This window comes from Neofelis nebulosa, chromosome 1 (genome assembly GCF_028018385.1).
Source record: "Neofelis nebulosa isolate mNeoNeb1 chromosome 1, mNeoNeb1.pri, whole genome shotgun sequence".
Classification (NCBI taxonomy): domain Eukaryota; kingdom Metazoa; phylum Chordata; class Mammalia; order Carnivora; family Felidae; genus Neofelis; species Neofelis nebulosa.
In genome coordinates, this window is record NC_080782.1 from 218,992,018 (window position 1) to 219,018,561 (window position 26,544).

The 26,544-nt window shown below is 38.3% G+C and overlaps 1 protein-coding gene across 10 annotated transcripts in view; it reads right to left on the reverse strand.

Annotated features, from left to right (window-relative positions):
* ZC3H13 (zinc finger CCCH-type containing 13) overlaps nt 1-26,544 on the reverse strand; it is a 98,212-nt gene that overhangs the window by 9,480 nt on the left and 62,188 nt on the right. For 6 of the 10 annotated variants that reach the window (XM_058685109.1, XM_058685114.1, XM_058685102.1 and 3 more), the window contains 9 exons: nt 24,722-25,186; nt 17,709-17,900; nt 13,473-13,556; nt 12,568-13,129; nt 9,038-9,141; nt 7,525-8,697; nt 6,195-6,716; nt 3,727-3,876; nt 2,306-2,506 (listed from right to left, as the gene is read on the reverse strand). In XM_058685109.1, the coding sequence (XP_058541092.1) occupies nt 2,306-2,506; nt 3,727-3,876; nt 6,195-6,716; nt 7,525-8,697; nt 9,038-9,141; nt 12,568-13,129; nt 13,473-13,556; nt 17,709-17,900; nt 24,722-25,186 (3,453 nt within the window). The remainder of the gene's footprint in view (nt 1-2,305; nt 2,507-3,726; nt 3,877-6,194; nt 6,717-7,524; nt 8,698-9,037; nt 9,142-12,567; nt 13,130-13,472; nt 13,557-17,708; nt 17,901-24,721; nt 25,187-26,544) is intronic. The other 4 variants (XM_058685146.1, XM_058685136.1, XM_058685122.1 and 1 more) reach the window with 3 other exon arrangements.

The following is a 26,544-nucleotide window of genomic DNA, read 5'->3' on the forward strand; positions in this document are numbered from 1 at the left end:
CATAGTATTAAAAAAACCTAAAACCCCCCAAAATATTAACTACCATTCCACTGTAGATACAAATACAGAAGAAATGTGCACTGAGCCCACCTTCTTCCTGGAACAATGGTCATGATGACAAGTTTCTTTTTATTGGAATCCTTATCGTTCTCTTCTTTAACAAAAGAATACAAAACACACACTTGCGCACCTCCCTAGAAAGTATAACACGCCCAAACTTCCAGTCTCTTCGTGGTTTTGAAATGACTACCACAAAATTATTCAAGAGACTTTTTTTTTTTTAAAGTAATTTCTGTGCCCAACACGGGGCTCGAACTCACCACCCTGACATCAAGAGTTGCAGTCTCTACCGACTGAGCCAGACAGGTGCCACCTTACTTGTTTTTAATCTATCACACTCCACACAGAAAACTTAGGCAAAGGCAATTTAAGTTTTGGTATACTTATAAAGTTTACGGTGTTTTTAAAATTACAAATGGGATAGGGATATACTTTCTTCAGTATTGGGACACTGAAATAGACTGAATAGGACAGAAAAAATCAGTACCAATTATTTTACAGATACTTATTGAAACTGTGTGTCAGGTACTGTTCTAGATAATAGCATAATCAGTAAGAACAGGTCATTATACAATGGATACAGCAGTATACAAAGTCCCATTCCTTAGGAAACGTATATTCAGCATCCTGTATCAGTTCTCTTGTTCTCTAATTAGGAGAGGTCTGATTGGTAAGCAACAATTAACCCCCCTTTACGATGTATGTCATCAGGTTATGGTCAAACTATATTTCATAGGTAGCAAAGTCATAGGAGCAAACTGCTTTAGAGATGGGTGAGATCTTAGGGCTTTCATTCCATTATTTAATACCCACAGGAGTTACCTGCTTAAGGTCAAAGAGCCAACCAAACAAGGCAGAAAAGAGCAGGGGCAGGAACCTAGGAGTTTAGTCATTTGTCAAGTTAACACATATTCACAATCATAATAATTTATATGTTTCACGCATATGTTTCATTCTGTATTTATTGGGACGTGTTAAAATCAAGACTTTTGCTGCTTACGCTAACAGTTGAAAGAAAAAACACGAAAGTAATAAAACAATTTTTTTCAGGGAGCCTAGGTGGCTCAGTCAGTTAAAATGCCTGTCTCTTGGGGCGCCTGGGTGGCTCGGTCGGTTAAGCGTCCGACTTCGGCTCAGGTCATGATCTCGCGGTCCGTGAGTTCGAGCCCCGCGTCGGGCTCTGTGCTGACAGCTCAGAGCCTGGAGCCTGCTTCGGATTCTGTGTCTCCCTCTCTCTCTGCCCCTCCCCCGTTCATGCTCTCTCTGTGTCTCAAAAATAAATAAACGTTAAAAAAAAAAAAAAGCCTGCCTCTTGATTTCAGCTCAGGTCATGATCTCACAGCTCCTGAGTTGGAGCCCCATGTTGGGCTCCGCTGTGAAAGTGCAGAGCCTCCTTGGGAATCTCTCTCCCCCTCTGTCTCTGCCCCTCTCCCGCTTGCTCGCATGCTCTCGCTCTCAAACATTAAATTTTTTTTCCATTTTTGTATTAGTAAAAATCTTAATTTTTAAACCTTTACTCTCACAAACATGATATAAAATTAAATGTCGTTGCTTTCACATTTTATCTCTTCCTTCTTTTTACCACCCAGTCATTCCCCTTCCGTTGTAATGAAAAGCTGTTGCAATAAGGTCTAAAATCAATATGAAACTATTTTCAAACTAAATAGTAGTAGTCACTATTAAGTGTCACCACATGTCAGGAATCATTCTAAGTATTTTACTTAAACCTCATTTGCTGCTCCTAACAATCTTATGAAGTTGATGGGGTAACTATTCCCAGCTTACAAATGGTGACACTAACACACACAGTAGCTGGTAAGTGTGTGCCTATTTAGGAATCCAGATCATCTGGCACAGACACCAAGCTTCTACCCCCTTTGTTAAAGGCTCAACCTAGACATTTGCATATGGGTAGAACTCCCCATTTCCCAGGGGAAAGGGTTGCCTTGACACCCAATTTGTTTAGATACAAACGAAGCCCACTTTTCCAGGCTCTGCTCTGGTTAGTTCTGGGAACACAACTAAGAACTTTACTGTGCTATTTCTGCAACTTTTTTGCTTTAATTTGCAGAGTCAAAATTCCTTTTTAAATTTCTGAAGAAGATTTAATACTGAATATCAAGTGATTCCTCAAAAAAAAAAAAAAAGTTCCTATACTGGGAGTGCTATGTGAAAACAAAGAACCCTTTTCAAAGGCATCTTAATTAAGTTGCAGCAGACATTACACAAAGTAGAATAGGATTACCTTTGGGTTTTTCTAAAAGTCTCTGACATGTTTCTTTGACTTTGGTGAAGAGTTCAGAACCTGCCAACTTTTTAGAAATCCCCACTCTTAGCATAACAGCTCCAGGTGTGAATTTTAAGAGGGCAGCCCCAGGCTCTCGTGGTTCTTTTGGATGCTTTGGCATAAGACCAGACCAATCCACATCTATCACATCTAATGGATCTGTAAAAAGTTAAGAATGGGATTTTGTTTTTACATCAAGAAATAGCATTCTTGTTATCTTTTGATAAACAGAAACTGCAAAACATAGAAAGCATTAAGTAACAAGTGTTTTAAATGAAAAATAACAGTCTTAAAATGAAAGCTTTACTATAAAGACTAATATTTAGAATCTAAGGACCTTTCCAGTAAAAAAAAAAAAAAAAAAAAAAAAACCTCACCAAAAGATAACAGGCAAGCAAACAAAACCCAAGCGCATTCCTACAAATTTAATACTGCGAACAAATAATCCATCTACTGACAAGGGACAATTGAAAAAATTAACAGTAATGTTCTATTTAATAACATATAATAAAAAAGATATGCATACCTTCTACATTAGTAGAAAATTGTAAAGTACAAATTAATTCAAAATAAAATTTTAACGTTTTACATTCCCCAACAAAACAAAGACCCGCACTATGATATTAAAAAAAAAAAAAAAAAAAAAAATTATAACGGGGCGCCTAGGTAGTACAGGTGGTTAAGCATCGGACTTTAAGCATCGGACTCTTGATTTCAGCTCAGGTCCTGATCCCACCATGGTGAGATCCAGCCCCGCGCTGGGCTCTGGGCTTGGAGCCTACTGATTCTCTTTCCCCTCCTCTGTCTGCCTCTTCCCCCACGCGTGTGGGCTCTCTCTCCCTCAAACAAATTACAACAAGCAGACTAACTGGGACGTTGCTTCAGGCTGTGGTCACCAGAATAAGCTCTGGCGGAGTGTACGGTTCTATACTATACAAGGGAAGATAATTACTGAGTTGAGAAAACTGACAGAGGTATATAGATCTTGCATAAATGTAATTTCAACAATTATAAATTTTGAATGACTGTTTCAGAAGTTGGCTTGCGGCACCACGACCGTGAAGCTTTGTACCATACATCTACCATCCGGAACATTGCTGGGCAATCAGTATTCGGTTAGATTCCAAGTTATATAACATGAATTTCAACTTCTGGAACGGAAATCTTAGAATTTGACTATTTTAAAAGAGACCCTGTCCAATTCGTAGGCAATGTCGACTTAAAAGTGTGCTGACCACACAGACTGTGATTTTCATTGTATTGGCCTTTCAGTCTCAAATAAAACATAGAAAGAAAAATTCTGCCTTTCATTACTTAGCAATGCCTTAATGCCAAAAATCAGGTCATTTTTACGTTCAACCACCTTTGTAAATGATTACCTGGCATCTTCTCCTCATCCTGTTGGTCTTCCCTCTTTTCAGCATCACCTGCTAGAATTTCATCTAGTTCATCATCACTGATTGGCTCATATCCTTCTCCAGCACCAGATCCTAATGAATGTGCATCATCTAACTTGGATTCGTCATCTCCTGTTTCGGAAAGATTTATCTCATGTCAAAGAGCACACGGGAGGGACGTTTAAGTGAAACCAAAGAGGAAGAGGCTGTGCACGCTAAAATATCTGAAAAGCGTTTTTTTCCTTAGAAAACTATACTTCTTAATATTCCAAAAGAAAAATTAAATTTTAAGTGCAAGAACACAGTAAAAACAGCAATACCGAAACAAGTTATAAGATTACAATTAAAATGTGACAAAAGGTACCGCTAACTTATTAATTTTGCTTCTGTATGTTAATGTTTTTATAATAAAACTTTAAGTAAATCCAGACAAATTTACTAACTTCAAAAGGATGTAGTAATTTCTTTACTTAAATAAACTCATTAATTTAAAAGACTTGTAAACATTAATAATTACATTTATGTGAAAAATTGCCGCTGATTCTCCCTCTACCTCCCAATTCATCTCCCTATCCCAACTCAATTTTAAAGAGAATGCTGTAAGAAATTGAAAAATATTTTGGTGGTACCACTAGCATATATTTATCTTACCAATCTTTCTCAATTACTTAGGTTAGGCTTTGTCACCCAGTGAGTTAGCTGTGAACTGAAAAGTACCCTGAAACTAGAGAGTATGTTTAATATTTCTAATCAGTTATCCACACACTACTGAGTTTACAACACTAGGTTAGCAAAATGCAACAGTATGCTTTACAGGTATAAATGTGCAGCAAATAAAATATAATAAACTATGAGATGTTTCTGGTCATTGTATAATTTTCTATTATGTTCTAGAATAATCTCCCAATTCACTTCTAAGGTAATCAACTTTAATGACTTCATTTTACAAATATACATCTAAGCATAAAAGCATATAATAGGATTTGTATTTTTTCAAGTTTATCCCACTCATTTTCCTACTTTAGGTGAATAAAATTTTTCATCTCACAGTAGGTAATTCACCTATAAATTTCGATGCTATGTTATGTGTGATCACAACCAGTGAATGCTGTATTTTAGGGATGAGGGGCACTGACTCCAATCACAAGAGAGTTATTATGATTATTTCAATTATATTCAATTAGACTCCAAGGTTATACCTCCATTAGTACTATGGCTCAGGATTTGAGGCTATTTATACTCAAAATTGAGATGAAAACATAATGTGAGGAAACACTGAGATAGAAATGTTTTTGTCAAGTAGAAAAAATATAACAGCTGCTGTATTGGAACATAATCTGATCAGATAACCAAGAGATAGTAAAGATGTTTATAGTTTCAAAAGAATGTGCACTTACTCTGGGCCCAATGTTATAATACAACAAATAAAAAGAACAGTGAAATAACTGCTGCTTATATACAAGTACCCTAGAAGTTTCTTGAGGGCTTGCTATCAGAACAATGGTGTTAAGCACTGGTACCAGAGCTGGACAATCCCACGGAGGCAGAATTTCCAGGACAATTTTCAGGGAAGCCATTACTCTTGTTAAGCTAGCCTATATAACTCACCAAAGAATAAGACGTGGGTATATATATGCACAGGCAGAACATATTTTCATTCATCAACCATTTACTGCATCCGTGCTATAGTCCTGATGATAAAGAAATGAAAAGCTACGGTCCCTAACAAAGGAGTAGAGTATAGTGGGGACAAAACCAAGGAAAAATAATTGTAATACAGCGTGGGGATGCTATAAAAGACATATAGACAAGGTGCTATGGCAACCTGAATAAGTACCGTTAGCAGAGAAGGCTTCACGGAGGAAATGATGCAGAGACTGGGAAATGAAGTCTGAATAAGGGAAGATAAGAGGGCAAACATCTACCAAGCAAAGGGAAGAGGGAGCCCAAAGAAGGCTGGAGGGCAGTGCACGGAGAGAATTCAGAGGCAGGAGTGGTCTGTACTAGACTGGGGGTGAAGAAGACAGTGGAGGCAGTGAACAATGATGTTCCCCACAGCTGAGGCTGGCTCTTAGTGGGCCAAAGGGGAAATGCATTTTCAGGGAGTGTTGACTGTTTCGTGTATTTGTTCTCAACTGCCCTGGAAAACAGAATCACTAAGAGTTATCTGAATCTGTCTCTGAACCAAGAAATAACTTCCATTTTTATGATTTTTTTTTTTAAATATCTAAGAAAAGAAGGTGATAACTATTTTTTACTGCATCTACCTTTTATTTCATTCAGGTGAATCTGAACCAAGTATACCATGATAGTACAAATCAGGGGACCACATTTTTGAAATATCACAGGGCTTTTCCTTATGCATATCAGAACACCTTCACGAGAAAATATTTTATTTCCTATGAAATCTGAAAAGGAATGGAGCAGATAACCGACAACAAGGCACTCACCTTCCACACTCTCCGTTCTCTCCGCTTTGTTTAGATCTTCAAATCCCTGCACAGATCCTAGATCTTTATCCATTTTTTCTTTATCCAAAGCAAGACAGTCTCGGGAAGTGCCTTCTAGGTCTCTTTCATGTTCACTCTCCAGTTTTGCTTCACTGCGTTTTACAGACTCTATTTGAGAAGAACTCTCAAAAGTTCTGTCTCTGTCTCTGTCCCTGTCCCTGTCCATAGAATCAGGAATTAGTCTCTCTCTTTCCCTGTCCAAATCTCTCCGTTTGTCTCGTTCTCTCTCTCGTTCCCGCAATCTATCTCGGTCCCTGTTCCGGGGCCAATCTTTATCAGCATCTCGGTCCCATTCTCTCGGTCTTGTGTCTCTCCTCTCTCTGTCCCGGTCTCTATCATGCTCATATCGATCACGTTCTTGAAGCCTATCTCTGCTATCAAACGACCCGGATCTTGAATGGACCTGTCGATCTGATTCAGGAGAACTTCTTCTTGAACTATGGCTCCTTGAATCCTGGCGATCTAAAATGAATATACAAAGAGTTTACACAAGGTAAGAAATAAAATGCTTCACTGCCGCCATACTTGTATCAAATCACTGTGTTATGCACCTGAAACTAACACTGTATGTCAACTCTACTTCAATTGAAGGAAAAGAGAAGGAAAGAAAAGAAAGAGGGAGAAGAAGGAAGGAAGGAAGGGAGAAGGGAAAGAAAGAAAGAAAGAAAAAAAATGCTTCATTTTAGGGTCCTTTAAAACTTACATTTGATGTTTCCATAGTCCCAATTATTCAAGAAACTCATTTTAAGGAAAAATTGTAAAGTGCTAATTAAAATACGTAAAAGCAAGGGAACATGTAATTTTCCACTATAACCACAAAATATCTTCCGAGAAATACATACATAAAATGGGTAAGCATTAACGGAACTGATCACTTCATCATCTGACCTCTTCCTATCCCCTATCTTATTTTCTGTGGTCAAAAGAAAAAGCACTGGCTGCAGGAGGAAGAGCAGGAAGGTTAAAATTTCAAGCATCAGTAAGGAACCTGAATACGTGAGCCCTCTGCCAAGATACACTACTAACACCCTGATATCAAACTGATGGACGTCACTCAATGTACCTCTATTATAATAATGTTAGTGTTAATGTCGTAACCGGTAACATTCTGGTGGCATGGTTAAGCTCTGAAGTTTCTTAAAATTTAAGGCAGTATATACTGTAACCAATGTCTCATTTACGTTAAAGTTACAATTTGTATAAAAGAGAAAAGTGTATAAAATACACTAAGACAGGAAGCACTGGCTAGATTAGAATTCAATTTTATTACCTGAAGAAGTACTTCGACTGGGCTCTCCACGCTTTAACTGATCAATCCTAGATTTCCTCTCTCCTGTGATCTCCAGACTTTTTGTTTTCTCTCTATCTCTCGAGCCACTATGCAGTACTCTCTTTCGACCACTTTGGTCATCCCCACTTCGATGGGCGGAATCATTGGACGGGGAGCGGAGACGACCTGACGTATGGCTCCGATTGCTCCGATTGCTGCCGAGGCTGCTACTCCTCTTTTGATCCAGCGGCTTGCGATGCGGCGCATCTTCTATAGTGACGTGCGGCGCCTCCACCTTCTCGGCGCGGGTTCTATGGCACTTCCTGTGCGAGTCTTCACCGGTGCTGTTGGTGGGAGCGGCAGACGAGGAAATGCTGGTGGCGGACGCGCTGAAGGCGGCGGAGGCAGACGAGGAGAGAGCGGCAGCGGCGGGAGGCGGAGGGGGAGGAAGAGAGGACGGGGAAGGAGTCCTTCCGGGAGTGGCAGCCGTGGCGGCGCGCTCCGGTTCCGCCACCTCCGCCCGGTCAGGCACGTCCTCGTCAGACCAGTCGCTGAACGCCGTATCTTCCTTTTTCTGAGAATCCTCCAGACCGCCATCCTTACCATTGGACAGGTCAACCAATTCCTCTTTGGCTGTTAGAGGGGGAGTCCGCGGGCCTCTCTTCTTCTTACTCTGCAGGACGGCTTCTTCATCAGAAATATCAGAATCGCCTTTGGATTTCTTACGTTTCTTCTCTATACTTTTCTTCTTCTGGCCCTTTTTTGGTGAAAATACTTGACCGTCTTCAGATGCTGTCTCTGTGTTACCCCTCTCTAACCCAACATCCTCCTCCTTCTTTTTCTTAACAGGTTTCTTCTGAATTTTGGCTTTTTTCTTGTTCTCATCATGAGCTCGATCAGACGCGTCTCGCTCGTCAGACGGGTGGTGTCCCATCATGTCTTGTGGGCGAGTTCTTGAGCTTTCCGGGATTTCTGTCTGTTCTCTCTGTTTATCTACAGAAGAAACTTTCTCTTTAAGCTCCTGCTCTTCATAGCGCCTTGAACTCTCTTTTCTTTCCAGTTTACGATCTTCCTCTTTCCATCTACCCTGCCTGTCTTCTGGAAGGTGTGATGGACTGAGAGAACGAGACTCTTGAGGTCGTACAACCTGGCTCAAGAGTCTATGTTTTTCATCTATACAAAAAGATGAAAGCAATCACACTTTCACCAGGTAAACAACGTTGCATTTACACAGAAATAATAATAGCCCAGCCTCTCACTTTTCATTTTAAAACTTTAAAAATGGCAATAATTTCACGAAAAATATGGACTTACTACCAACAGGAGATGACCGTGCCACTACGATAAAGTAACTGTATTCCTAACATATACTTTAGTCACATGAGATATTCAGAGGCAGCAGAGCAAGAAAAATTTTAAATCCCACTTCATCATTTCCTGTTAATGCCAAAGAACGGTCTCATGGTTACAAAGGAATGTGGATACAGCAACACAGAAAACAGGTTCTGCTTACTTTTATCATCTCCACTGTTGTAGGTGTCACTGTCGGGAGAATGTTCTCGCCGGCGCTTAGGTGACTGACGAGGGCTAGGACTCCCTTCATTTCTATAGCGCTTCCTAAATAGGACAAATATAGTTTATAAAATTCCAGAGGATGAAAAAGAGATTTCTTTACTAGTTTTCAGTATTATTTCTTTACTATAACTACAAAATATAATTGTAAGAGAGCAATACTGTGAGAGCTGTATCATATAAAAGGTGTTCGGCATGCATCTTGAATAAAATTCTTCACTTCGTTTGTTAAGACATACAATTGTGATTTAAAACACATGACAACAGGTCTTTCTTCATCAAACCGCCAGATTTAATAATTGCATGGTGGTAACATACAAGAGAGGAATTAATGTACCGTCTACTAAAACTTACTCGTTAATTTTATCTTTTATGATAAAGAAATACTTTATGCTGGGGAGCCAAATGAGAAAATCAGTATCTGCTTTGGAGTCAAAAAGATATGAATGCAACTTACAGCCATGTTACCTATTAGGTAACCTCAGGAAGTTCCTTGAAATCACTGAACCTTAGCTTTCTCATCTGAAAATGGTGGGAAAAAACCAGAGTCCATCTCGTAAAATTGCACTTAGGAATAAAGTAGTTTTATCATAAGCCTAGTGCTAGTTATGTTATGAGTACACTGTAAAAATTGGTTCCTTCCTTTTTCTTAAAACTAAATCACTTGCTTGGTGGCAAATTAATAAAATAATTAAAATGTTCACTATATTTCTTATTCTTTAAGTTAAACATTAAATGACTAGTGATTTATGTCTCTGGTACTTAAATTATTCTAGTGAGTTCCTGTATTGTCATTAAATTTTGACTACCTTTTTTTTTTAAACCACTGTTTATAAATACTGCGGTCAAAAGTTATGAAACATACTGCAGCACACATATCTCCCTCACGGCTCATTTACATAAATGAGTAACCAGGGTTTCGGAAAAAAAAAAGAGATTAGTGTGACAACTTACAGGCTCAAGTTCGTACAGTTCCCTATCCAAAGCTCCTGCTATCATTAGGCCGTCTATTCTCCCATTCTTTGAATCTGGGCTGGCCCACCGGCTTGCTATGACAAGAGGATGTGGTGAAAGTGACAGAGTGTAAGTTTGGAAAATCAGGACTCAAGATGCATTGCAGCTTCTGCTTTTGACCTCTTGGCATGTTTCTATCATTATATGGAGAGTTTAGACTACTGGAGAATGAAAGGTCGTGTGGAGGAGAAATGAGATACCCTCAACAGCAGCCAGCACTAAATGCCAGGCATGAAGAGTGAGGCCAGTTTGGGTCATCCAGACATAGGTGAACTGCCAGACCCACCTCGGAAACATGAGTGACCCCAAGTAAGATCAGCAGAACTGCTCTGCTGAGCCCAGCCCAAAGTGCTAATCCACAGAATGATGAGGTGACTGCCTCTTATTTTAAACTACTAACTTTATGTGTGGTTTGACGAATAGCAAGAGGTAACTGGTATACTGAAATACAGCCAATAATTAAAATGTACAAAAAAATAACTTTAATTTCTAGGAAGTATCTATAGAAATAAAATTAAGAGTAAAATAAATAGTATGGCAAGTCAGCAAACAAAACCTGCATAATAGGGGTTAAAAAAAGTTTTGGGTAAATTCAACTACTGAGATGACAGTACAATTGATAAAAACATCAAGATATTAATCTCATACAGCTATTGTTATAGAGCTGTTTGACTCCTAGGTTTGTAGGGTCCTTGCAACGTTTGGATTGTCCAACCATGAAAAACCAGAAGGAAGTTTTGCTACTGTAAGCAGAGATCAGAAGCATGGAAAAACGAAATCAAAGCACAGGACTGCATAATAGATAAATAACAAAGATTTCACAATTTTCATCTTAGAGACTTTAAGGAGGTCAGAGAAATATGTATTGTATGCCTACATGTGTTAAAAACAGTATCTGAATTTTATGTTAATGTAAGATTATTTATTAATGGGGAAAGGGAAGCCAGTGGATGTGAACTCCAGAAAACCCTGGCTGCAGATTGAAGGGAAGCCAAGACCTAATAGAAGCAGCCTCCACTTCTGTGCTTTGTTCTTTGTCCACAGTCATAATCTACAACAGCAATGATGAAAAACAGCCGAAAGCAGGGAGCTGTATTCACCATAATTCACATGAGCTAGAAGCAGAAGCAATGGAACTGAATATATAAATTATTTCCAGTTTGTTTTAGCAAACTTAACCATACCCTTTATCCCAGCTGGTATTAAAAAGGAAAAAAGAAGAAAAAAAAAAAAAAGGCAGTTAACTCCAATAAGCTTGGTTTTATGTCCATGAAACCTCAAAACTGACCAATCAGAGTCCAAAATTCTCATGGCTACAGTGATTTAATTTAGCTCCCTTTCTTTGTCTATTCCTCAACTGATGAGAGTCCCAACATACATAGAGGGCTGTGAAGCTGACAGGCATACACTCAGGCCATCTTAGCCACCATCTGGAGAAAACCTTTCCGAGACTAGAACTCACACAGAAGAAAACGGTGGAGAAATGGACAGACAGGATTCCTGATACATTGTTTCAAAGTCTGAACATAGTCACATCAGAACAAATGAACTCTAACCATGGACTTCCCAGATATCTAAGCAATCCTTTTTTTTTGGGGGGGGGGCAGGGGGGAGGGGAAAAAAAGAAAAAAAGAGAAACTGTCCTCAGATACATGAGAAGATGGGAACACATCTTTTTTTTTATTTTTTTATTTTTTATTTTTTAAATTATTTTTTGAGAGACAGAGACAGAGTCTCTGTCACAGAGACTCCGAAGCAGGCTCCAGGCTCTGAGCTGTCAGCACAGAGCCCGACGTGGGGCTCGAACCCACGAACCATGAGATCATGACCTGAGCCAAAGTCGGCCACCTAACCGACTGAGCCAATCCAGGCGCCCCTATGAGAACACATCTTTTGATCCCAATAATCTACTATAACTCCATAGCTCAAGATAGGTCAAGTCTGTATCTCTCTTCAGTGGTTGCAGGACTTCCTTCAGTTTTAAGACCCTGTGAATGCTTCTGTCACTGGAGGTAGTGACTCCAGAGTTATAAGTACCTAAAACTCATGAAGGATTATCAGAAATGGCACAGTCACTATTTTTTGGTGAGTTGCCAACTCCATTAACTAGTTTTAAGTGGGTTTGATGAGAGATAGGTTCATTGATTTTATCACTTTTAGGTTGCATTCCTGTTAAAAACAAGTCGACAGAAGTCGAACAAGCTAATATGCCGTCAAAAATGGCACAGAAAACAAGAGTGATTAATTCTATCCATGGCTACAGAAATAGTAGAATGAGAAAGTGTTTCTCTTCCTGGACAATTCAAAAGACTTTAAACACCAAGTATGTATTAATAAAGTTGAAATCCAGGAAAATGTAGAGAGGGAAAAGAATTACAATGAAAATTTCATGACAATGAGATGTTTTGAACTCTACCGAAATGTAACTTTAAAAAACAGATCCATTCCCATTCTTACTTGGACTTTCTCTCATCGTGTCCATCTCTGGGATTCCGGTCTTCTCGGGTATCTTCCCGCTTTTCTCTGCGGTCATCTCGTCCTTTGTCTTTGTCTTCCCAATCCCTCTGACGCTCTCGTTCTTTATCTCTTTCCCTCGCTCTCTCTCGTTCCCGCTCTCGCTCTCTCTCCCTCTCCCGTTCTCGCTCTCTCTCTCTCTCCCGCTCTTCTCTTTCTCGCTCCCGCTCTTTTTCCCTATCTCGTTCCCTCTCTCTCTCCCTCTCTCGATCATGGTCACGATCTCGCTCTCTTTCGCGGTCCCTCTCCTTTTCTCTTTCTCTTTCTCTCTCCCGCTCTCTGGCGCGCTCTCTCTCTAGTTCTCTCTCCTTCTCTCTTTCCCGGTCCCGCTCACGCTCCCTCTCCCTCTCGCGCTCTCGGTCTCGCTCTCGCTCCCTGTCTCTTTCTCTAGCCCTTTCATCTCTTCTGTCCTCCACTCTGTCTACTCTTCGTTCCTCTCTTCTTTCATCACGCTCAAGCTCGTCATTCCTTCCCTGATGTCGAATTGGTGAGCTTGGTCTTTGATCTACAATGAAAATCAAGTTTTGTCAGTGATTAACTTGACAGATAACCTATTGGTAAGACAGCACGGCAAATTTTAAATTTTATCTGTGTATAGGGTCACGCTGGCAACAAATCAGGTTATTACATTTACTTTTAAATTAATCATCCAAAAAATCACCCCTAGATGTTTACAAATTTTTTTCTTAGAGGTAAGTTTTATTTGCCCTCTAACTAACATGTTTTCTGCTCCCCAACAACCCCCCTCCCACCACCCGCTGATCCACCTTTGATCTTTCTCTGCATGCTCCCTACCCTACCTCCAGCCCACTGCTCCAACCCCACTTTCTGCCATCTCTACCCTTCACCTCTGATCTTCTCTGTCCCCCCAGCAGGACCTGAGAACACTGGTGGCAAAGGATAGGGGCAGCAGGAGGTGTAGAACATAGGAGCTGAAGGAAAAAAAAAATTTCCCTCGTAAGTCACACCTCTAATTTCAGGCTAAAATATATACACATCAAAGTGCAGCTATTATGTGAGGAAAATATAGTAGAACAAAACATCTGTCAATAATTGTTGCTGCAATATCAATTTATCATAAACTAGAATATTAAGGGTACTGATGCTTAGCAATCTTGAAGTAATCAAATATAAAGTGTTTTGTATTAGCGATATATATTTATACTAGGTTAGAAGTTTTATTCAATCATATAACTGACCACTCAGATGAAGAGCTGTTGTCTTAAAAATGTTAACTGATAATCTCATCACATTTTATATATATATATATATATATATATATATATATATATATATATATATATAAACATATACACACACACACACATACACACACATATATATGTGTGTGTATATATATATATATATTTTTTCCCAGTACATAAATCATATAAACACAGAGAAAATGAATACATGCTGCCCAAATGCCCAGTTGAGCAGGAAATTAGTCTGGGATCAAAAAATGTATAAGAAAATGGTGTTAACTTTTCCACAGCGCTAGCAATTTTGGAAGTAGTTTATTGTGGCACAGTCTAGGGTACTGTGATGTTTCTATTTTCATATTATGTACTAACGTTTATGGGTTAGTCATCAAGGTCATACTGCAGTATGGTCAACAGGTTTGCAAGTGGAATATCTAGCATCAACTTATTAAGCAGAATAACTTTAGGGTATTTCCAGGGAAAGGTTCAATGTAGTAATTTGAAGATCCTGTCTTATCACAGACAAAAAAGACAAGAATTATGGACATTTGCTCTTTAGAGGTAACAGATCAATACAGAAGTTCATAGAATTTTAACGCTGAAACAAAACAAAACCTTCTCCAGCCCTTTCCTTCTTAAAAACACAGAAATTATGGTCCAGAAGTTGACTAGCCAAAGTCATAGAGATGGCAGATTTATTAGGACACCAGGACTATAAGGCAGTTCTCTTAAACCCTTTTTCACTTTTGCTGAAACCAACTTAAAATGGTTCTGCTGTGCACCCTTGATTCCCCAAATGCCACATATTTTTGGTCTTAGACCATTTGAGTTCCTGGTTTAGGGGTCATACTAATGTCACAACGATTACAAAACAACCTGAAATTCAATACTGCAACTTGTAGTAATTCATACTTGAAATTTCCGATTATACCAATGTCAGAGAACAGACAGTTTTATGCACTCTTCTCTGACAGATAAAAACTGTTTTCCCCAACCAAAATGACAATGTCCCTTACTTCAAAGAAAATGAAAAGGATATAAGAACACCACTTTAATGTATCTAAATTATTTTTCCTATCTTTTCCCCAAAATGTGTTCACCAAAGATGTGACTCTCTTCATATATTTATCTTAATGAATGACATACCCATTCATGAAACCCGGCATCTCTGAGTTATCTAAGTCCTATCAATTTCACTCTCAAAATATTTCTTTATTCCCTTTCCTCTCTCCATCCCTACAGTTAATATTATTAACACAAACTCTGATCACCTGTTACATGTCTATGTCACCAACAGTCTGTCTAACTGGTTGGTATCCTTCCCCAGACTCGCTTATACTTTTTTCATGAAAACTCTATTTTGTCCAACTGCTTAAAAAGAGTGGTCTTGTAGGCAGTGAAAAGCAATTAAATCAAAAATTTTAGCCTGATTTATTAGGCTATGTAGAACCTGGCCCATAGTCTCTCACCAATCCTTTCTACTAGCTTCTTTCCTTCCCTACCAATTATGGCATATACCTCTACTCCAACATCAGAATTCATTACTGCTCCAAAAGCATACGTTTCTTTTAGTCCTACGTGTTTGCACATACTATACCCTCTCCCTGCAAAGTGTTTCTTCCACTGTTCCTTCTAGCAAACTCTTTAGGGAGCTTTCTGGATTTCCTCACAACTCTCTGTGCTGCTTTGTTGTCTCACAGAACTTCATATAGTGGCAGCATTCATCCTCCTTCAATTGCCTATTTGTGCCCTAATCAGCCCATGAAGAACTAAAGGGAAGACAGAAACTCCTGAGCACAGAACAAGGTGCCTGGGCACATCTCCACCCTCAACGTCTATCACTCTCCCTACTGCTCATCATACCCGGGTCACATTGGTCTTCTTTCAAACTCTAGGACATATTAAGATATTTTCCCTCTTGGGGAACTGGCACATACTCTTCCCGCTGCACGGAATGTTTTTACCCTCAATCTCCGCAATGCTAGCTTCTCTTGCATTTATGCATCTGCATAAATGTCATCTCAAATTTTTCATAAACCATCTGAAGTAGGTCCCTCTGTTATCCTTTATTTCTATCTAGGCCCCTTCTTTGTTTCCTTGATTGCACTCAATAGTCATTTCTCTTTTGGAGGAACAGGGGTGGTATCTTCCCTCCCGTGAAGTTCTACAAGGACAAGAACTACTTTACTTGAAGGACCCTAGCAGAAGTGCATGAGCTCTCAAAAAACATGGTAGAATATGTCAGTAACCTCAAAAATACAGTGCTATTTTAATCATACAACTGGTATTTACTGAAGTAGTTACAGTAAAGTAAAACAGAAAGAGAACAGGACTTGCAATCAGAAGATACGAGTTTGAATTATAGCTGGAAAACTTACGTCTCTGTAATAATGGCAAATCACTATCCTTCTCTTAGCCCAAATCCCCTAAGTTATGAAACATGAATTCTCTTATCATATCTCCACTCACAGGAATATTATAAAGATAAAAGGATTGTAGAGAATATTTTATATATATTCTCTGACTTAATATTGTAAAAGATATTAAGTCGGGGCACATATATATAAAGCAACTATCAAAATTCCTGGAAACTCAATACATGGATGGTTGAGAAATAAAGCTAAGATTGAAACCAAATTGTACTACTGAATTCAGGAATAAGATGAAAAAACCCTGAGCTCGGATATCAAACGGGGGGGGGGGGGGGAGAAGAGATATTAAAAAAGCATAGCATTACGAGGACATAGCATTAGATTAAACAGAGGTGAATCAGCATTAGGGAAGATAGAATTTCAGGTATCAACACACAACATATAAACTCCAGCCTCATCTGTAACTAAGGAAGCCCTACACATCTTTTAACCCAAATGCATTAGGCTTACCCTAACAAACTCAAATCAACCAAGTCTGATCTCATCCATACTCCCAAAGTACCTGGTGTCTTAGTGGCTTCGTTCTCTCATCACTGCTCATATCAATATACACTATTACCTTTGCGATTCAGTCCACTATGAAGCATCATTATTCAATTTCCTACCCCTTCAAGTTTTGTACTGTATTAATCTCAGCATTATAGCAAACCTTACTTTAGTAACCAGCCAAAGTTAGCAAGACCTTCATAAGATCTTAGAGTTTAAAATGCCCTAATATATACGGACAATAAAAGCTTGTTAAAGAAAGTCCTTATAACCCTTCCTAAATGACTTCCGGTAATCTTGTTGCAAAACTGATTTAAGAGAGTAAATCTAATAGAGTAGAATCTGATACAGATATACAAGATTTTTAAGCTTAAGTTTTAGCTTAAGATATGCCAGAATTTTTTAGCTTAAGATATACAAGAACATAAAATTAGCCAAAGCCAAGTATTACAGGTTCTCAAGAAGGAACATGCAAAAAATGTTTCTTCGAACAACCCCCAGCCCTATCATCATCTTTTCCCCACCCTGTTCTTTTGACAGCCCTCTAAGACTTTATTATTACAACTAATGAGTGAGTGGCCAGGATACCGGGGTGAGAAAGTTTAAGTATCTCCTAAATCAGAAACGCCTAGACTGGCACCCAAGCATCTATATTCTTCGAAGGGGTATAAGCCATTAGGTTAAGGCGAGAGACATTCAGCAGGGAGCCTCAGTTCTTGCAGCGTGCAAGCGCTTACTGCACTTCAGTACCCACTCTGCTGCCAACCAGGTACTCTGGTGGCTAACCACTTACATACTCTCCAATAAACAAGGAAGATCATATGAGTGAAGACAATAGTTTCAAATGTGTCAACAAGCAGAAGTCTTAAAAGATACATTAAAAAAGTAAACGGAGGACGGTTTTTCAAAAACGATTCTCCCAACCACCGGTGGCCATTATTTAATAATACGCCATCTGACAAACCTCTCTCTCTGTTGTCACGACGGTCTCTCTCTCCATGTCTTCTCTCAAACGAAGAATCCCTTGCTTGATCTCTGTTGTCTCTTTCAGGATATCTGTCTCTTTCAGGATAGCTACTTCGAGTTTCCCAGCTGTCATGATAGTTGCTACTACTACTGTGACTATCAATTTGAGAACCTCTTGTGCCTCGACTTCCTAAACAAAGGATATTCACACAAATGTTTAAACACATACACTTTATTCAACAAGTTATATCAGTCACAATCTTTTTTCCCAAATAAAACATACAAGTTAAGGTGTGTTGGGGTTGCTGCTGTTTTTCTTTTTTGGTGTTTCAAAGTATGGTAACCATTGTTGAAAAGAATATTAACCGTTGGATCGTAACACCCAAATGGTCTAATGATGGGCTCGGGTAAGCTAGGTCCCAATTTTTTACTATCTATTAAAAAAGTCATAATGGAATCATAAAGCAAGAAGACTCATTTCAATTAACCCAAATCCTCCTCCCCCCCAAAAAAAGTAAAAGCTATCCATTCATATCTAATTCACAGAAATATCATGAAAATAATGAAAAGTAGATGTATATTATTGCTTTGATTACAATTTGTAGCAAAAACATTCCAATACAGAACCAAAGTACTTTGTTAACATTAAGTGGTGCCTAAAAATTTTCATTAAAAAATGTAGGAAATGAATGTTCATAGTAGCTTTATTTGTAAAAGCCCAGACCTAGAAAGTACCCAGATGTCTTTCAATGGTGAATGGCTAAACTGTGGTATATCCAGACCATGGAATACTACAAGGACCAACTACGGACACATGTAACAACTTGGATGAAACTCAAGGAAATTATGCGGAGTGAAAAGGATACATACGGCCTGATTCCATTATGCAATATTTGTGAAATAAAAATTGTAAAATGGAGGACACATTAGTGGCTGCCAGGGGCCAGGGACGAAAGAGAGGAGTCAAGTGTGGCTATAAAGGGGTCATACAGGGAGTCCTGTGATACACAGTTGAGTATCTTGACTGTGGTAACGGTAATGCAAGGCTACACAGCCACTGCTGGAAAACGGTATGGAGGGTCCACAAAAAAATTAAAAATAGAACCACCGTATGACCCAGTAATCCCATTCCTGGGTGTATATATATACCCAATGGAATTAAAATCAGGAACTGGAAGAGGTATCTGCACTCCCATATTCACTATAGCATTATTCGTAATAGTCGAGACATGGAAGCAACTGAAATGTCCCCTGACAAATGGATAAAAAAAAAATGTGGCATATACATATAATAGAATATTATTCAGCCTTAAAAAAAAAAAAAGGAATAAAAAAAGGAAAAGAAAAGGGGAAAAAAAAAAAGGAGATCTTGCCATGTGAGATAACATAGATGAACCTGGAGGACGTTACGCTGGGTGAGATAAGTCACCCACAGAACAACAAACACTATGTGTGTGATACCACTCACATGTGGAATCTAAAACAGTCAAACTCTTAGTAGAATGCTAACTGACAGGGCTGGAGATAGAAGGAAACACAAAGATGTTAGTCAAGGGTACAAAGTTTCAGTTGTATAAGATGAGTAAGTCCTAGAGATCTACACTATAGCATAATGCCTGTCCACAGTTATAATACTGTGTTGGAAACTCAAAAATTTGGTAAGAGGGTAGATCTTATGTTAAATGTTCTCATCACATACATACAAAATAACAGAGAACCTGAGGAAACTTCTGCAGGTGATGGATATGTTTATGCCATAGACTGTAGTGAAGGTTTCATGATTATATACATATCCCCAAGCTCAAGTTGTATACATTAAATATGTGCAGCTTTTTGTATGTCAATCCTATCTCAATAAAGTGGTTTTTAAAAAATACATACAGCTACACACACACACACACACACACACACACACACACACACACACACTATAATAATAGGCTTTGAGCCCTTAAAAGAATTACAGAATAATTCTAAATACTATTAGCAATGTATTTTAATAATAAAAATATACGTATAGAATGCTTTAATAATTAAAGACCACAAAGAAGAAACTTAAAACAATTTTTAAAGAATAGAGATGAGCCCCACATAACATCTAGGAAAAAATAAGTTAAATGATAGCTTAGATGCAGCTAAGAGATAATTAGTAAAAAAAAAAAAAAAGATTATATCTGAGGATACAACCCAGGAAACAAAAGAGAGATAAAGAGATGAAAGTTAAGAATCAAAGGTGATATAATAAGATGATTCGACATATGTCTAACCTATGCTGTTTAGAGTCACATTTAAAACAAAAAGATACAGTAAGGTTGAAAGGATGAAAAAAGATACTCATCAAATACTAACCAAAAGAAATGTTAGTAAAATAACGTTCAAGACAAAAAGCACTATTAGGGATAAAGAGGGTCATTCTACAATGATGAAAGGAATAATGTGCCTTATGAGTACCTAACAGTGAAGGCTTCAAATATTCAAAGCAAAAACTGATCAAATCACACAAAATCGACAAATTCACAATGACAGTGGAAGATTCAACTCACTTCTTTGTAATGTTAGAAAAGGCAGACTAAAACTAATTCCGTGTAGATCTGAAAGCATGGTTAACAAGCTTGATCTCAGAGACACCCTTTGCGTCCAACAATTAAAAGCACACGCAGAACATTTATAAAAATTTCTGAGCCACAGCTAAGTCTTAACAAATACAAATCCCAAAGAGCTGACCTCAAAGTCTTTTCTGACAACAATTAAAATTAGGGAAGGGGATTTATTTTAAAAAGTATGATTAAAAATTTTAAATCCCTTTTCTACGTAACTCATGAGTCAAAGAAGAAATCGTATTAAAACTTAGAAATAGTGTTTAGAATGGTTACTAATACAATTATCACACATTTCATAACAAAGGAAAACCCAAGAGTAGAAATTAATAGACCAAAAGAGATACAAAGGATACAAAAGAGATACAAACCAAAGATTAGTTTTTTGAAAAGACTCAATCAAAATAGCCATATCTTTGGCAAGACTGAGCAAGAAAAACAAGGAAACATAGTCAGAGATTTAAAAGAGTTTTGAAACATCTTTGTATCAAAATTTTGAAAACAAATTTCTTAGAAAAATATAACTTACTATACTGCTTTAAGAAAAAAAACCAAATCTATGACTATTATAATAATCTAAATCTGTAATTCTTGTAAGAAACTCAATTGGTAGTAAAAGCTCTAACCATCAAAAAAATAGGAAACCAGGTTTAACAGACAACTGTCGTTAAACTGTCACAGAATACATAAGTAATCATACGTCAATTATTCTAGAGGAAAAAAAGAAGCAACACTTCCCAACACATTTTCTATGTCTAGTATAACTTTGATTCCCAAACCAAACAAGAACATAAAAAATGAACCATGCAGTGGTAATGCTAGAAGCGGTTCAGGCTGGCTTGAAAGAGCCAATTGTGCACATCTCTTCTGCTGTTAGCAGCTCAAAATCTGCCATTTTATAGCATGGAAATTGGCAAAAGCTAAAAGCCAGGGCTTTTTCTGAAGAGTTCATTGTTCAGAATTTACCAACATGCCACTAATTCTATGTAATCTCAGCTGAAAACACAGATACTTAATTCAACATTAAGTTTTAACAAACTTATTCTAAAACTTTAAAAAAATGAAAAAATTCCATTTATCTTAGAAATGCCAGGATAGGGGCACCTGAGTGGTTCAGCCGGTTGAACATCTGACTCTTGATTTCAGCTAAGGTCATGATGTCATAGTTCAGTTCATGAGACTGAATCCCACATCGGGCTCTGTGCTGACAGCACAGAGCCTGCTTGGGATTCTCTCTACCTAGCTCTCTGCCCTTCCCCCATGCACGTGGTGTGCTCGCTCCCAAAATAAACATTAAAAAAAAAAGAAATGCCAGAATAGTTAGAAATTTTTAAAAATATATAAAACGTAAGTAGAAAAGTTAAAGGGACCAACTATGACCTTCTCAAGATCCAGAAAAAATGGTCATGATAGAAGCTGTTAGCTAAGTTGGGAAAATTAGCAGACATCCTTAACACAGTAAAAAACATCTGCTAAAAATCTTCAAACACCATGCTTAGGAGTGAAATGCCAACAATAATACTTTAAAATCTGAAACAGAAGAAGCCCGTTATACCACTCATATCCCATATTATACTGAAAAAGATTCTCAGCAGGTTATTGACAGTACATAATCAGAAAAGAAAAGCCAAATCTGTGTGTTCCCAGACATAAATGTTTAAGAGAATCTAACTAGATCTACTATGAAAATACAGCAACATAACAATGTAAGATTAATATGCAAATCTCAATTATCATTTCCATACACTGACAGTTTAGAAAATAAAGGTTTTAAAAAGATATTATTTAGTGACACAGTTATTCACTGAAGCACTGTTCAAGAACAAACAAGAGTGAACCACCTGAACATCTATCAATATAGGATTTACAGTAGTCTTCCCTATCTGTAGCTTTGCTTTCTGCTATTTCAGTTCCCCATGGTCAACTGGGATCCAGAAGCAGGGGATTCTCCTCCTGCCATCTGGTCAGAAGGTCAAAAGTAGCCTAAGGCTACCTCAGGATGTCTACATTATTCACCTCACTTTCTTTCATCACACAGGCATACACCATGTCACCTCACAAGGATGAGTACGGTACAGTAAGAATTTCAAGAAAACCACATTCACGTAATTTTCATTGCAGTATATTACCATTGTTTTATTATTAATGTCTTACTGTGCTTAATTTATAAATTAAACTTTATCACAGGTGTGTATGTACAGGAAAAGACCCAATATATATAGAATTCAGTATTTTTTTTAATGTTTATTTGAGAGTGTGTGTGTGTGCACATGCATGGGGAAGGGGAGACCCAGGATCCCACGTGGGCACCTGAAAGATGCTCAATATCACTCATCATCAGGGAAACACAAATCAAAACCACAAGGAGACATCACCTCACACCTGTCAGAATGGCTAAAATCAACAATACAAGAAACAACAGGTGGTGTGGAGGATGTGGAGAAAGGGAGCCCTCCTCCTGCACTGTCGGTGGGAATGCAAACTGGTCCAGCCACTGTGCAAAAGAGTGGAGGTTCTTCAAATGGTTAAAAACAGAACCACCCTACGACACAGCACTGGCACTACTAGGTATTTACCTAAAGAATATAAAAATACTACTTTTGACCTAAAGAATATAAAAATACTGCTGCAAAAGGATACATGCCCCTCTATATGTACAGCATTATTTATAATACCCAAATTATGGAAAACAGCCCAACATCCACTGACTGATGAATGGGTAAAAAAGACGTGGTATGTACATATACGATGGAATATTATTCGGCCATAAAAAAGGACGAAATCTTGCCATTTGCAATGACATAAAGTCGGAGAGTATAATGCTAAGTGAAATAAGTCAGAGAGAGACAAATACCGTAGGTTTACACGCATGCGGAATTTACAAATAAGTAAAGATTAAAAAAAAAGAGAGAGGCAAAGCAGAAGCCAGACTCTTAACTACAGAGAACTACCAGAGCACTGGCGGGTGAGGGGATGGGTTCGACAGGGGATGGGGATTAAGGAGCATACTTGTGATTAGCACTGGGACTGTATGGAAGTGCTGAATCTCTATACTGCATACCTGAAATTAATATTACACTGTATGTTAACTAACTCGAATTTAAATAAAAACTTATAAAAAACTTTATAGTATGTATATCCTACAGTAGACAAATGCACCAAAAAGAAGGGGTTAGTTGTTTATCAAGTTGACTGAAGTGGAATGATCTCCAAGGTATTTTTTAAGTGAAAAGAGCAGGGTATAGAGCAATACATATGTTTTTTTAAAAAGTGCATTTGTAAAACCAGAGGGGATGAGTACCCACACAAATCTGCTTGTGTAAAATATTTCTGGGAAGGATACAGACAAAACTGGCAAGAGAATGAATGAGGTCAGGGGTAGCGGGGAGGTCTCTCACCACATATCCTTCCATACTTTTGAAATTTTAAGCCATGTGAATGCATTATTAAAAAGAGAGAGAACTTTTTTTAAGTACCATTGACAAGCGCACCAAAAATGCTGGGTACCCAGGAATAAAACCTGTACAAGGCTTTAACAGGAAAAAGTTACAAATTCATCAATTTGATGCATTTGAAAAAAAAATCCAACAGTTTTTCATGAAATTTTTTAAAAAACAACTCATTTAAAAACCGTGTATGAAAAAGCAAAAGGCCAAGAAAAGCGACGACTACTATGAAGGAGAAGGTAAGGGGCCTTCAGCTTAGTGTGAAGCTGTAATGTTGACCAAGATGGACCAAAAGATCAACAGAAAGAATGAGTGCTCAGAATTCTGTAGAAGCATTTTAGGGGAGGGAGAGAAGACAGTGGAGGGAAAAAGGCCAAAACGAATTCAGTCCAAGCAGTTCGGAGACAAATATGTTTAGGTGGGTAGTTACTGGGTGATGGCAAATGCGTTTTAGGGGAAGGAAAGTGGCTCGAGATTCTGATATGCGATAATCGGAGGTGGTGTGAAGCGAGCACAAGCACACTGCGGGATACACAGTCGTGTCTGATACCATGAAGTTTGAAAGTCCACCATTTTAATCCCACTTGAATAATAATCTTACCATACATGTACCTGTTTACTAAAAACTATTTTCTTTTCATTCTACTTTTATGCCTGACAGCAATTTTCTTAGCGTTCCACATTAATCAAGAGGGTAGGCATGACTGGATATAATTCAACCAGGGGATCTTAGGATCAGGATCCATTTATCTTTTGCTGCTTGGGCAAATTCCTAAATCTTAGGAATTTAACGCTTCCTATTTGGAATTTATAGGGAAGGCCAAAATTCAACTAGTTGAAAATTACTTTGACAAAATGATGACTAATGAATGTAAAAAAGAATGCATTTAGAAAAGAAACCTTAAATGATTTAATAATTTCTATATAAACATACAAGATACAGTTTACTGACAAGTCAAAAACCTTACCCTTTTCAGGTAATTCTGGACCTCTCCCCCTACTTCTGCCCATCCGGTCATTCCTAATTTCACTTCGAGACTCATTTCTGGCATCATTCCTTATTTCAGTACGAGAGCTTTCTTCTCTCAAATGGTTTCTGCCATAACTTCGGGATTCTTCCTGATAGGCATCCTCCTTTCGATGGGTGTCTCGACTTTCACGGTCCCTGTAGTCGTGGGTATCACGAGCAGACCGAGAATCTCTGGGATCACGGCTCTCTTTGTTATCTCTGCTATAATCTCTCATCTCCCTGGAGTCCCGAATGTCTCTGGAGTCCCTCAGTTCCCGTCGGTCTCTAGTATCCCTGGCATCTCTTCGATCCCGGCCATCTCGAGGTTCTCGGTCATCTCTGTGGTCTCTAGAAGAGCTCAGATCCTGTTCATACTCTCGTTCTTCTCTTGTGTCCTTTTCTCTATCTCTTTTGCTTCTGGTCTCTGTAAGGCAAGTGTGGGAACGAACTAGAATTCCTTTCACAAAATTTTGAGAAACAAGACAATTTACGTAATTTGGAGCTTAAACAATTTTTGAAACATAGTAATTCATGTTCGTTGCAGACAAGAAAGAAAGAAAACATGGGCAAATAAGAAAATTAAGACCATATATAAGCTAAAATTCCAAAGGTAATTTTATTAACGCCTGGATATAACTTTGTTCTTGATTAGATAAACTCTGAATAGGATCTTCCAGTGCCCCAACTTACCCATACTTACAGATCTTCAACAAATGAAACAAGTAAGCTGATCTCCTATCACTGATGGCTTATTTTTTAGAAACTACTTTTAGATCCAGAGCTACACAGTGACTTTAACCACCTCCACCAGACTAGACCACCCATGACCACCTCAAATGTACTTAAAGCACTTAAGAGTGGCCTACAGTAAGGTGGCTGGCAAAGGGATATTGTTATTGACCCTCTCTTTTCTTCAACTGTTTAGTGGGATCACTCCTGTCTCTAAAGTTTTCTCTACTTAAAGCATTTTCTAATACTTCATAGAAAAATAAGAAAAGAGCTGCAGTTTTTAAGAAGTTGAAACAAAACTCACTGATCATTTATTTCAACCTTGTCAGTGTAAATGAAGAAATAAGAGGCCCAGAGCCTAAATGGCTCAGGCGACCCCCTTTCTAAAGGGAATTTGCAAAGAAGAGAAACTATTCTTTAGACATGCCTGGAAGAGGCATAAATTGATTATAGCATAAATCTGGTATGACGTCAAAGGATTAACAAGAGAACCTCAAAAAACAAACACTGCCTTGTTTTTAAATCAGTTTCCTTTTTTTTTTTTTTTTTAAATTTTTTTTTTTTTTTCAACGTTTTTTATTTATTTTTGGGACAGAGAGAGACAAAGCATGAACGGGGGAGGGGCAGAGAGAGAGGGAGACACAGAATCCGAAACAGGCTCCAGGCTCCGAGCTGTCAGCACAGAGCCCGACGCGGGGCTCGAACTCACGGACCGCGAGATCGTGACCTGGCTGAAGTCGGCCGCTTAACCGACTGCGCCACCCAGGCGCCCCTAAATCAGTTTCCTTTATATGTTGCTCTTAGACACTCTGGAACTGCCTCAAGATCTGAGGCTATTTTAGCAAATGTAGTAGCTTTAATACCTAAGACATTGTAAAGTTGTCTTCTTTTCTCTTTGCCCCATAACTAGGTCTATAGACCTCCTCCAGCCACCTCAACACCTAGTGTCCACAAGACCCCCTAGATTCTGCCATTAATAACTCCTGCCAGTTACTTTGTCCATGTGCTTATATCCACAAATGCCTTTAAGAACAGAAGCATCAGGCAAGGATT